We start from the raw sequence: 12,677 nt of genomic DNA on the forward strand, positions 1-12,677 counted from the left end.
TTAGCAGGAGACCTCGTAGAGCACTTGGGTTGAGGAGATCTCAGACACCGGTTATGACAGTCCTGGCCCCAGCTGAGAACCTCCCAGTTCTCCAGTCCAGCTTAGGGGCATGAAATTGCAGCCAAGGAAGGCCCAGCAGGATGTTAGAGGAGGAATGGCTCAAGACATAGAAGGAGATCCTCTCCTGATGTAAGGCGCCCACCCGGAGGGCTAGGGGTGCCGTCTGGCAGTGCACAGTTCGGTAAGAATCTCCCCCGTAACCGAAGAGATAGACCGGGGTTGGGCTAGCTGGATCACGGGTAGCCGCCATCTTTTGGACCAAAGAAGCAGAGATGAAACTGCCAGCAGAGCAGAGTCGATGAGGGCAGAAGTCTGGAAAACTTGCCCTGTAGGTGTCTGGATGGAGACGGGTATAGTCAACCTTGGAGAGGTGGCATTCACACCTAGGGAGGCCTCTCCCACCGGACCTAGGTGTGAGCGTTTCGCGGACGCTGAGGACGTTGGGGACATCTCTGCCGGTAATGATCTGCACCACCGCAATAGAGACAGAGATTCAGCTCCATGCGGCGGGCTCTCTCATCAGCAGTCAGGCGAGCTCGTTCCACCTGCATAGGGACTTCTGGAGGCGACTGCAGTATGGGAGCAACGGGACTCTGGAACACCGGTGCCAGCCGAGGAAGGCGACGGGGCAGGCTCAGTCGTCGTTCCTGCCGAACCTCCTCCTCTCTCTCGGAAAACCGGTTGTCGACTCTGGTAGCCAGTAGGATAAGATCGTTTAGAGAAGGAGGAAGATCGCGGGCGGAGAGTACGTCTTTCACTCGGCTGGAGAGACCCTTCTTGAAGGTGGCTATTAGGGCGGCCTCATTCCAGTCCAATTCAGCTGCCAGGGTGCGGAACTGGATGGCGTAGTCACCGACAGAGGAGCTCCCTTGTGATAGGTTGAGAAGAGCAGTCTCGGCTGAGGTGGCACGGGCAGGTTCCTCAAAGACGGAGCGAAACTCGGCCAGGAAGGCCCGGAGATTGGCAGCAACAGGATCATCACGGTCCCACAGTGGCGTGGCCCAGGCCAGAGCTCTACCCTCCAATAGGCTGATGATAAAGGCCACTTTAGAACGCTCGGTGGGAAACTGACTACTTAACAGTTCAATATGCATTGTGCATTGAGTCAGGAATCCCCTGCACAACTTGGGATCACCTCCATACCCAATTTGTACATCTTAATCCTTTAGTGCCTTTCGCCTTCAGCCTTATCCTTAATATTTCCCACACTTCCTGCCTAACCTGCAAGTGACCAAAAGCCCTAATCTTCTATACAATTGCCCTCTGTACAGATCCCTGTTCTCCTGATAATGAATTTCAGCAATCAGATCCTCATGAATCTTAGATGTCTATTAAGTTTGTGTGTAGCTGTAACGCCCGGAGTAGTGGATCCACTGGACCGGCACCAGCGATGGCACAAACCTCACCAGGGAGCGGAGTCTAAGGGGCCGCTGGTTTTCACCAGAGCCCGCCGCAAGGCGGGATGGACTTGCTGCGGCAGGCGACCCCCAGGTCGCTACCCCTGGCTTGGTTGCTGGTGACGGCAGGCGAGGCGTGACAGGAGCAGGTACTGACAGTGGCGTGTAAGCGTACCGCAGGTGACAGGCTGGACACAGGAACAGCAGAGAGACGGGAGGCAGGAACCAGGGACTAGGAGTAGGGACTGGGTAGCGGACAGGAATCAGGAACAAGGACTAGGGACCAGGTAGCGGACAGGTAACAGGAACAACAGGGAGCTGGGCCAAACGCTATGGGAAGCATGTAGAGGCTCCAACACAGGGGACAGGGCATGCTGGGATTTATAGGGAGTGATTGTGTGCAACTACCAATTAGGGGCGGACTGGCCCTTTAAATCTGAGGACAGCCGGCGCGCGCGCGCCCTAGGAGGCGGGGACGCGCGCGCCGGCCGGCACAGACGGAAGGAGGAGCGGGACGAGGTGAGGCGCCCCCAGGGGCCGAACACACGGCAGCGCCGGGTCCCTGCACCAGGACCCCGGCGGCTGCCTGACCTGGATGGCGGTTGCGGCGGCGTCCCGGAGCACGGGACGCCGCCGCGGCCATGACAAAAGGTCAGGCTGAAGCACTTGTATATACACACAGAACACAACAGGAAGCAGGCAGCGCCATACATTGTGTAGTGGCCATGCTGGGTTACTGCAGCTTACCCTCCGCTTATGTCAGAGGTGAGTGCAGTAGCCCAACACGGCCACTACACATCCTAAGGCACTGCCTTTTTCCTGCTCTGTTCTCTGTGTTAAAACTCTTAGCCAGTCACACAGATCTTCCTGTTCCTGCACTGATCCTATGATTGGATGGAACAGCTGTCACATGGCAGCGGCTCCGTTCCCTGATGGTGAGAAGGCAGCTGTAAACTGAATGTTGTATGCACGGCTGTACACTAGGGGGCACTCTCTCTGACCTACCACACCTTCCACCTTTGAGTAAAATAATTTTCATTGAAGAAATATTAATGATGATGATAATACTACTACTACTACTACTACTACTACTAATAATAATAATAATAATAATAATAATAATAATAATAATATAATTCAGCTCATCTTATCCAGTGTTTTTTATGTTTTCCATCTTTTCAAAGACTGGAGAACCCGATATTTCCTACCTGGCTCCTGACTGTTTCCATCTCAGCCAGAAAGCTCAGTCTCAGCTAGCTAGGATGCTCTGGAACAACATGGTAAAGTCTACAGGTTTTTCATGGCTTGTATGGGATAATGTATCTTCATTCTCCTGATTAATGTTCGTTCCTCCCATGGGGGGGGGGGTCTTTCTCCATTAACACTTCCTGCTTTTATTCCTCAGCTTGAGCCTCTTCAGCAGAAGACAGACACCCTGGATTTTACCGAGAGCATCCATCTCAAGTGTCCTACAAAGGTGAGAGACCTCAGTCCTCTATATCTACTCTACCTATAAGTATAACCAGGTGCTGTCATCTGTGGGGAAACCTGGAAGGAAGTGGTGTTCCTCCCTGCAGCACCACCACAGGGCGAAAGAGGTATTACAACGTGCCCATTCATATTAGTGGCTGTCTGTGTAATGCAGGGCAGGACAAGTCTTCCAGGGTGAGGGACGTTCTTTGTAGCCGCTATCCAGCTTGGACAATTGATGAGGATACTGTATCCACTCAGAACTTAGAGTATATGACTATGGGTTTTCTAACCTGGACGACCCCTTTAAGTGATACCTTTAGTCCTAGCCCTGGTTCTGTCTTTGCCCACCTCATGGTGTGATAATCTACAGGTTAGATATATTTTAAGCTAATTCTACTTTTTTCTAACATTTCCTTTTTTTTTCAGGATCTGCCATACCTGAGGACATACCAGAACAGCAACTACAAGTACCCTACGCCATCGCCCACACCCAGCCCTGTTAATGTAACGTTCCTCTTTCTGTTCCTCATCTTACTGTATATTACTTATTGGATTATCAAGGAGTTTGCTTTGTGAATATTTAAAGGGGGGTGCCATCTACAGATTCCCTTACACATTCAATGGCTGTGTCATTCAGCTGACAGCTATTCTTCCTTCCCTCACCATAGACGTAAGAGTACAACAGATTTGGGAGATGAAATTTAGTATGCCCATCCTTTCCTCCCCCAACATCTTCTGTCAGGTGGGAGTTGGGAGGCCCCCATACACATAAGATAATTGTCAGGTCCTCCAGAAATTCCCAGGTTTGGCTAACTTTTCAGCTACAATTTGGTTGCTGTGTCCCCTTTATTATGGCAATTGATTTGGGTCACTGACCACACTATGTAACTTGGTGATCCTCTTAAAGAGGTTACTGAAGTTTAGAAAAACATAGCCCCCTTTTTTTTTCCAAAAAAAAAGCGCCGCCCTGTCCCTAGGTTGTGTGTGGTATTACAGCTCTGTTCCATTCACTTCAAAAAAACTAATTTGCAGTACTGCACACAAACTCAGGACAAGGGTGGCGCTGTTTACGAATGAAGGCATCCATAATTTCTTATCCAGAAACACCATGGAAAAACCTACAACGTTTACGTGAACAGCATCAGCCATTTATGCACTGTATATAGATGCAGCATATTCAATAGGTTATTAAAACTTGGTCTTTCCTCCCAGAACTGGGGCAGTGATCTGGATTGTCGCGGCTTCACATCAACGTCCAGCAGTATTCCCAAATCAGGTGAGAGGACGACATTACGTATAAAGAAATATATTATCCTGATGCTTGTGCCCTGTTGTCACCATCTTCTTTCTTATTACAGTCCATCAGCTCCGTCCAGGAGATATTAAGGTGGTGGCAGCTCTGGGTGATTCACTGACTGTAAGTCACTCACTTTGCCATTTCGATTTAAAAGGGGCTTATCTGCATTTATATTGTTACTAGTAAATATTTATTGATCATGAGATGACTCTGCTGACCATGTCTATACGGCAAAGCTGGAGAGTGAACTACAGGAAGTATTGTGTGCCTAGTGGAGTATACAGTTAAATGGATCAAAAGTGACTAAGATTGATGGATTGAAAAATATTTCACCAGTGTGAATGGTGGGGGGGTTGTTGGTTTATTCCTTTTTTTTTGTCTTTAAGGCGGCTTTTGGTGCCAGATCTACATCTCTGATAAACCTTGCTGTAGAGTCGAGAGGAATTTCCTGGAGGTGAGTGTTGTAGGATGCACAATATATTATACTGGCCAGACATGATTTAGCCCCTAAAGTGGTTATCCTTGAAGGGACTCTATCAATACGTTTATGCCGCCTTAAATGAGTACAGCATAAACTAGTGACAGAAATGCTAAACAGATTGGTGTATTACTTACATAATTTTAGTTCAGCTGTTCTCCTAATATGCAGGAGAATAGGATTCTTGCCACACCCCTCCTCCCACCCCCCAGCTGCTGATTGACAGGTGACTGCCTATACACAACATGGATAGCTAACTGCCAGTCAAGAATCTGGTGGGGCAGAAATTTCTACTTCTCATGAATAATAAGGACTACTGGGCTCATGCTTATAATGGAGAGGACTACTTATTGTCCATGTTATTCACATGGATATGGATATTTCTAATTCAGTTGCACAGAACAATGTCAGTAATACATCATTCTGTTCAGCTTCTCTGTCACTATTTTATGTTACCATTAGATAGGACAGTCTGGGTGTGGGTTTTCTATGGTTTTCTATTGAAGTAAATGGAACTGAATTGTAATACGACACACAACCTGAGGACAGGGGTGGTGCTGTTTTTGCAACAAAGTAGCTGTGCTTTTTCTAATCCTGGAGAACCCCAGTAAATAAAGCAAAACACAAAAGGCAGTGATTGGTTATACCGTAAAGTCCTAAATCAATAGTCCATGCTGGCTCTTTCATTTAGTCCAAACACACAGGGGCTTATTTCATATTATTGTCTGGCTGTTTTTTTATATTAAAACCCTTCCAAAATATTGCTTAATAAATGTAATGATTATAGCTGGTTTTGAAGGACACACCCACTTTTCGATTTTAAAGCACTAAATGACGGGTGTGTTGGGTTTCTGGCATTTTTGTGTTACACACGATTAATAAAAAAGCAGGGATTATGGACACAAAAATCAACACTTTTCTGATGAAAACACATTAGTAAATCAGCCCCACCCTTTTCAAGAAAGCCATGCCTACTCTCAGTTAGCCCCACCCCTTTGTCACAGAATTGTCTAAAATGCCTAATGTGTGCAAAGTCATTGTCAAAGTCAATTTGTAACACAGTTCTATTGCATCCAGTAACTTTACTGCTGGTATATGTGACTAAAATATATATTTTTTAATTACAGTATCGGAGGAGATGGAGCTCTGGAAACGTACACAACAGTTCCAAGTGAGATACTCTATTAACCTGCTAGTGATGATAATCTAATTTTCCTGAAAATCCCAGTAGATATTATGAGGACATGGTCATTGAAAATAAATACAGGCTTAGGCTATGTTCAAACTACGTAAGTTTTGCAGAGATCACGGCCATTGTTATTTCTGCGGTACTTACATAGTTCTGCAGACACTCCGGCCGGGATCCCTTGCGGCGCTATAGAAAACTGACATGTCAGTTTTCTGCAGCCGCTATTCAGGGAATAGCGGCCGCAGAAAACCCTTTCAGTTCACACAATGGAGCGAGCGGCTCAGGCCGCACGCTCCATTGTGTGCTTTGGGGAGTTCTGATGCTGGCGTGCACTGATGCGCCCGCATCAGAACTCAGTGGTGCTAAGATCATTCCGGGATGATCTTTTCTGAGACTCATACTACGTGTGACCATAGCCTTAATCTACAACGGGTGTCCCCATGATAACACTTCTAGTTTTTGTGTTCTTGGAGATCATGACTATCACATATAAACTATGTGATAGACATGAGTTGAATAAAAATATAGAGGAATACTGATAATTAGAGATGAGCGAACACTAAGTACGTTTGGGTTGTCCGAACCCAAACTATCGGTATTTGATTACTGGTGGCTGATGAAGTTGGATGCAGCCTCAAAGCGACTCTGTACCCACAATCTGACCCCCACAAACCACTTGTACCTTCGGATAGCTGCTTTTAATCCAAGATCTGTCCTGGGGTCCGTTTGGCAGGTGATGCAGTTATTGTCATAAAAAATTAATTTTAAAATTGCAGCACTGTGCCCTACGGGCGTATCTGTGCCCTAACTTTGCACCACCCCCTCCGTCCCTCCTCCCCACCCTCTTCATCATTAGGAATGCCGCTGGAACATTTACTTCTGTTTGAACATTGCACAGGTGTCTTAATGATCCAGCCCATGTGCTGTGGTAACACAGGTGGGGAATAGGAAACAATGTGCCTGGAGCATTCCTAATGATGAGGAGGGTGGGGAGGAGGGACGGAGGGGTGGTGCAAAGTTAGGGCACAGATACGCCCGTAGGGCACGGAGCTGCAATTTTGTTTTATGACAATAACTGCATCACCTGCCAAATGAACCACAGGACAGATCTTGGATTAAAAGCAGCTATCCGAAGGTACAAGTGGTTTGGGGGGGGGGGACAGATTGTGGGTACAGAGTCACTTTAAGGCTGCCTGGAAAACATCAAGTGCTGAGGGTTCAGGTTCAGATGAACCCAAGCATACTCAGAGTTCACTCATCTCTACTGATAATAAAATGTAGATCATTATTGCTGATATCCTGTATTAATATTATGTTATATTATATTATATTATATTAATCTCCATATTCTTTAAAGACATTTTGAAGAAGTTCAATCCAAATATAAAGGGATTCTCCACTGGAACTGGCACCCAAAATCAAATGTTCAATGTAGCAGTTGGTGGGGCAAAAGCTGAGTAAGTATAACACATCTAAATCTACTATTATGTACTGTAGAAATATTCTTGTGCATAGGAGCAGTATTGTAGTAGTTATATTCCTGTACATAGGAGCAGTATTATAGTAGTTATATTCTTGTACATAGGAGCAGTATTATAGTAGTTATATTCTTGTATATAGGAGCAGTATTGTAGTAGTTATATTCCTGTACATAGGAGCAGTATTATAGTAGTTATATTCTTGTACATAGGAGCAGTATTATAGTAGTTATATTCTTGTATATAGGAGCAGTATTATAGTAGTTATATTCTTGTATATAGCAGCAGTATTATAGTAGTTATATTCTTGTATATAGGACCAGTATTATAGTAGTTATATTCTTGTACATAGGAGCAGTATTATAGTAGTTATATTCTTGTACATAGGAGCAGTATTATAGAAGTTATATTTTTATACATAGGAGCAGTATTGTAGTAATTAAATTCCTGTACATATGAGCAGTATTGTAGTAGTAGTATTCTTGTACATAGGGGCAGTATTATAGTAGTTATAATGTAGAGAGAAGAAACAATTCCAGCACTCACCAGGTATTTAATAGTAGGTTTATTCTTTCTTTATTACATGCACATATGGCATCGGTGAGGGAATAGGTGCATGGCGTGTCTCTAATGGCGACGGCTGTTTCTGGCCACAAGGGCCTGTTGTCTAGCCGAGAGCTAGACGATAGGCCCTTGTGGCCAGAAACAGCCGTCGCCATTAGAGACACGCCATGCACCTATTCCCACCTCGATGCCATATGTGCATGAAATAAAGAAAGAATAAACCTGCTATTAAGTACCTGGTGAGTGCTGGAATTGTTTCTTCTATCTTCATCATAACTACTATAATACTGCCCCTATGTACAAGAATATAACTACTATAATACTGCTCCTATGTATAATAATATACTACTATAATACTGCTGGATCTGGATGAATTCCTATATAATCTTTATTCGATAGTTACTGCCTGTATGATGCTTACGTTGTTGTGAATAATTATTTCCTTTTTTTATATAGAAATATCCCAAGCCAAGCTGAGAATCTAGTAAAGAAGATGAAAGAAAGCAAAGTGAGTATTTTTAGCTTAATAAGACTTGCTATTTTACAAATGGCTATAGATAGTGATGGGGAAATTTAGAGAGTTGTTGCTTGTGTCACTTATTATGGGGGATCCTGTCAACTGATCGCTATGGGAACTTTTTCCTGTTCAGTTCTCATTCAATACAGGAGCCACTAATACAGCTTTGCAATTTGTGGACCCTGCATACAGCTCCCCTGACCCCTGTGCGGCACCTTACACATGGAGTTTGTCCATATTTCTTTCTTTTCTTCCTGTTAGGACATTAACTTTGAGGAGGACTGGAAGCTGGTCACAATTTTTATTGGTGGCAATGACCTGTGTCAGTACTGCAGGAATCGGGTAGGTAAAACGGGGAAATATATATTTAGTGACCTCCTCTGGTTCGTAGCACCATCGGCAGTAACCCTTTAAGAACTGCTTCTTTAGAAAACTGTAGAGCAAATTTACGGTTGTCTGTACACAACTTGATAATGGAATCAAAACCAATGCACTTATAATCATCTGACAGTGATATTATAAATATGTCCGTAACTAACCAATAAAACCAACCGGTGTAGACTGGATAATATCCAATGATATGAGTGGAAGGGGGGGGTCGACACATTTCTCCACAACAATCCTGGTTCATCAAGAGACCCTTAAAGGGTCCGACATCTTCTGAAAGGGGAAAAAGGGCGCAGTAAATGGCTCCAACGAGCCAGGACTATGTCAACCTTTTCTTTTTTCATCTCCACTGGGCTGATGTATCAATACTGCCTTGTGATTAGTACTATTGAATCTATATGGTTGGCATTTTCTGTTTTTTTTTTTTTTTTTCGTGGACCCATGTATGGTTAGTTTGCCAACCAGTTTATGTCTGGGCTGATTGCCTTTGCTGGCTGTATTGGGTCTCCTGATGAACCAGGATTGTTGTGGGGAAACACGTCAAGACCCCTTTTTCCACCTTGAGGCTATGTTCACACTATGTATGTGTGCGGCTGTATTTTTTATGCGGCTGGAAATGTGCGGCTAAAACTACGGCCGTGGGAAAAAATAGACAGGCGGCTAAAAACATACGGTCATTTACTTGGAAATCTGGTTCAACTAAAAATAACAAATAAAACACCTCTGGGAAAGCAGGGAAACAGTTTACATGAATTGCTATTACCGGGGTTTGCGATCCTCTGCAGTATGCCAATGCCGATGCCTCTCATGGTTAATATATTGAATTAATAAAACACATTTTCCTTGTAATAAACTACCTTTCATTGTTCAATAATTCAATTTAAACGAATCCATCATTTTGCAATTAAATATACTGTTAAAATAAATATATATATATAAATAAATGTATATTTATATATATTTTTTTTGACAGTATATTTAATTGCACAATAATGGATTTGTTTAAATTAAATTATTGAACAACGAAACTGATTTTATTACAACAAAAATGTGTTTTATTAATTAAATATTAATTAGTACAGGAAGCTCCAGTAAGCCGTTAATTCATATTGCCGGCAATAGAGCTTTCTGTACTAATCATCACTTTACTTTAATTAAAACATCAAATGTTTCTTCTAATTATGTTATCACAATAGCATTATTAGAAGAAACAATTAGAATTATATGTGCGCTCAGCTGATTGGCTGATCGGCTGAGCGCACATATAATTAGCGGGTCTGCAGCACAGTGACTTCATTGTGCTGCGGACCAGCGAAGAGGACACATCGGGGTGAGTATACAGCTCTCCCCACCCCCTCCCCTGCACTGCACCCCTCCCAGCAAGGAAGGGGGGTCACTTAACCCCTTCCTTGCTGGGATGGGTGCAGTCTGACATCAGTCTGGCCCCCAAGGGGTTAAGGGAGGATGTATTGCATCCCCCTTAACCCCTTGGGGGCCAGACTGTAAGCAGCGATCTGTAAAGATGCTGCATACTGTAAGGAGCACAACACTGCTCACAATGATGGGTGTTGTGCTCCTGTTTGTGTGTTTTTTGTGTGTTTCTCCCTTTTTGTTTTTCAGATATCGGTATCCTGTGGATTACGTCGGATTACGTGGACTACGTTGATGACCAGCGGTTGTTTGTTGTTTTTTTTTTTAAATAAAATGGTCAATGAGGGGTGTGGGGGTGTTTTAATTTGAATAAAAAATTTTTTTAACTTGTGTCTTGTCTTTATTTCTTTACTTTATAGACTTAGTAGTGGAAGCCGTCTAATAGACGGAATCCATTACTAAGTCGGGGCCTAGTGTTAGCCAGGATAAAATGGCTAACACTAACCCCCCATTATTACCCCAGTACCCAATGCCACCAGGGGTACTGGGAAGAGCCGGGTGCCAGTGGTGCCGGAGCGTCAAAATTGGCGCTCCTGGACCGGGCGGCAGCAGGCTGGTAAGATTTAGGCTGGGGAGGGCCTAAACCAATGGCTCTTCCCACCCTGGTGTTACCAGGCTGCTGTCGTTTGGTTTTTAACCCGGCTGGTTATAAAAATAGGGGGGACCCTATGCGTTTTTTTTTAATTATTTATTTATTTAAAAAAAACCCGCATAGGGTCCCCCATAGGGGTTAGTGTTAGCCATTTTATCCTGGCTAACACTAGGCCCCGACTTAGTAATGGATTCCGTCTATTAGACGGCTTCCACTACTAAGTCTATAAAGTAAAGAAATAAAGACAAGACACAAGTTAAAAAATTTTTTTATTCAAATAAAAACACCCCCACACCCCTCATTGACCATTTTATAAAAAAAACAACAACAAACAACCGCTGGCCACGGAATCCGACGTAATCCACAGGATACCGATATCTGAAAAACAAAAAGGGAGAAACACACAAAAAACACACAAACAGGAGCACAACACCCATCATTGTGAGCGGTGTTGTGCATCTTACAGTATGCAGCATCTTTACAGATCGCTGCTTACAGTCTGGCCCCCAAGGGGTTAAGGGGGATGCAATACATCCTCCCTTAACCCCTTGGGGGCCAGACTGATGTCAGACTGCACCCATCCCAGCAAGGAAGGGGTTAAGTGACCCCCCTTCCTTGCTGGGAGGGGTGCAGTGCTGGGGAGGGGGTGGGGAGAACTGTATACTCACCCCGATGTGTCCTCTTCGCTGGTCCGCAGCACAATGAAGTCACTGTGCTGCGGACCCGCTAATTCCCAGCCGATCAGCTGAGCGCACATATAATTCTAAATGTTTCTTCTAATAATGCTATTGTGATAACATAATTAGAAGAAACATTTGATGTTTTAATTAAAGTAAAGTGATGATTAGTACAGAATGCTCTATTGCCGGCATATGAATTAACGGCTTACTGGAGCTTCCTGTACTAATTAATATTTAATTAATAAAACACATTTTCATTTAAATAAAATCAGTTTTGTTGTTCAATAATTTAATTTAAACGAATCCATCATTGTGCAATTAAATATACTGTCAAAAAATAAATATATATATATAAATATACATTTATTTATATATATATTTATTTTAACAGTATATTTAATTGCAAAATGATGGATTCGTTAGAATTAAATTATTAAACAACGAAAGGGACTTTATTACAAAGAAAATGTGTTTTATTAATTTAATATATTAACTATTAGAGGCATCGGCATCATTGCCGGCTATTTTTAAAGTACTCTGTACGGACCGCCTGTCAATCCACGGCCGCATTTCCAGCCGCAAACAATGGTCTTGTTCATTTTTACGGGTCCGTTTACGATAGGGCCGTAGATTCATACATAGTGTGCACTGTGCAGCCGTATATCGTATACTTTCCAGCGTACGCATGCACCGGAAAAATCCGGCCGATGATTTACCGCCCGAAATACAGCCGCACAGATAAAGAGTGTGAACCTAGCCTGAGGCTGCGTTCACACTACGTATATTTCAGTCAGTATATTTCAGTCAGTATTGCAACCAAAACCAGGAGTGGATTAAAAACACAGAAAGGATCTGTTCACACAATGTTGAAATTGAGTGGATAGCCGCCATTTAATGGCAAATATTTGCTGTTATTTTAGAACATTGGCTGTTATATTGAAATAATGGCAGTTATTTACTGTTATATGGCGGCCATCCACTCAATTTCAACATTGTGTGAACAGAGCCTTTCTGTGTTTTTAATCCACTCCTGGTTTTGGTTGCAATACTGACTGAAATATACGCAGTGTGAACCCAGCTAATGTTGGATATTATCTGGGCTACACCGGTTGATTTAATTGATTAGTTACAGAC

The 12,677-nt window shown here is 43.5% G+C and overlaps 1 protein-coding gene across 1 annotated transcript in view; it reads left to right on the forward strand.

The window, feature by feature from the left end:
* Positions 1-12,677, forward strand: part of LOC138775898 (phospholipase B1, membrane-associated-like) — a gene marked incomplete at its 5' end in the record, with an annotated part of 51,900 nt that overhangs the window by 31,431 nt on the left and 7,792 nt on the right. The window contains 10 exon segments of the mRNA XM_069956082.1: positions 2,642-2,737; positions 2,863-2,934; positions 3,357-3,434; positions 4,143-4,206; positions 4,289-4,347; positions 4,614-4,681; positions 5,833-5,876; positions 7,252-7,351; positions 8,393-8,444; positions 8,715-8,795. Coding sequence (XP_069812183.1) covers positions 2,642-2,737; positions 2,863-2,934; positions 3,357-3,434; positions 4,143-4,206; positions 4,289-4,347; positions 4,614-4,681; positions 5,833-5,876; positions 7,252-7,351; positions 8,393-8,444; positions 8,715-8,795 — 714 coding nt within the window.

Source organism: Dendropsophus ebraccatus, unplaced genomic scaffold (assembly GCF_027789765.1).
Source record: "Dendropsophus ebraccatus isolate aDenEbr1 unplaced genomic scaffold, aDenEbr1.pat pat_scaffold_360_ctg1, whole genome shotgun sequence".
Taxonomy (NCBI): Eukaryota; Metazoa; Chordata; class Amphibia; order Anura; family Hylidae; genus Dendropsophus; species Dendropsophus ebraccatus.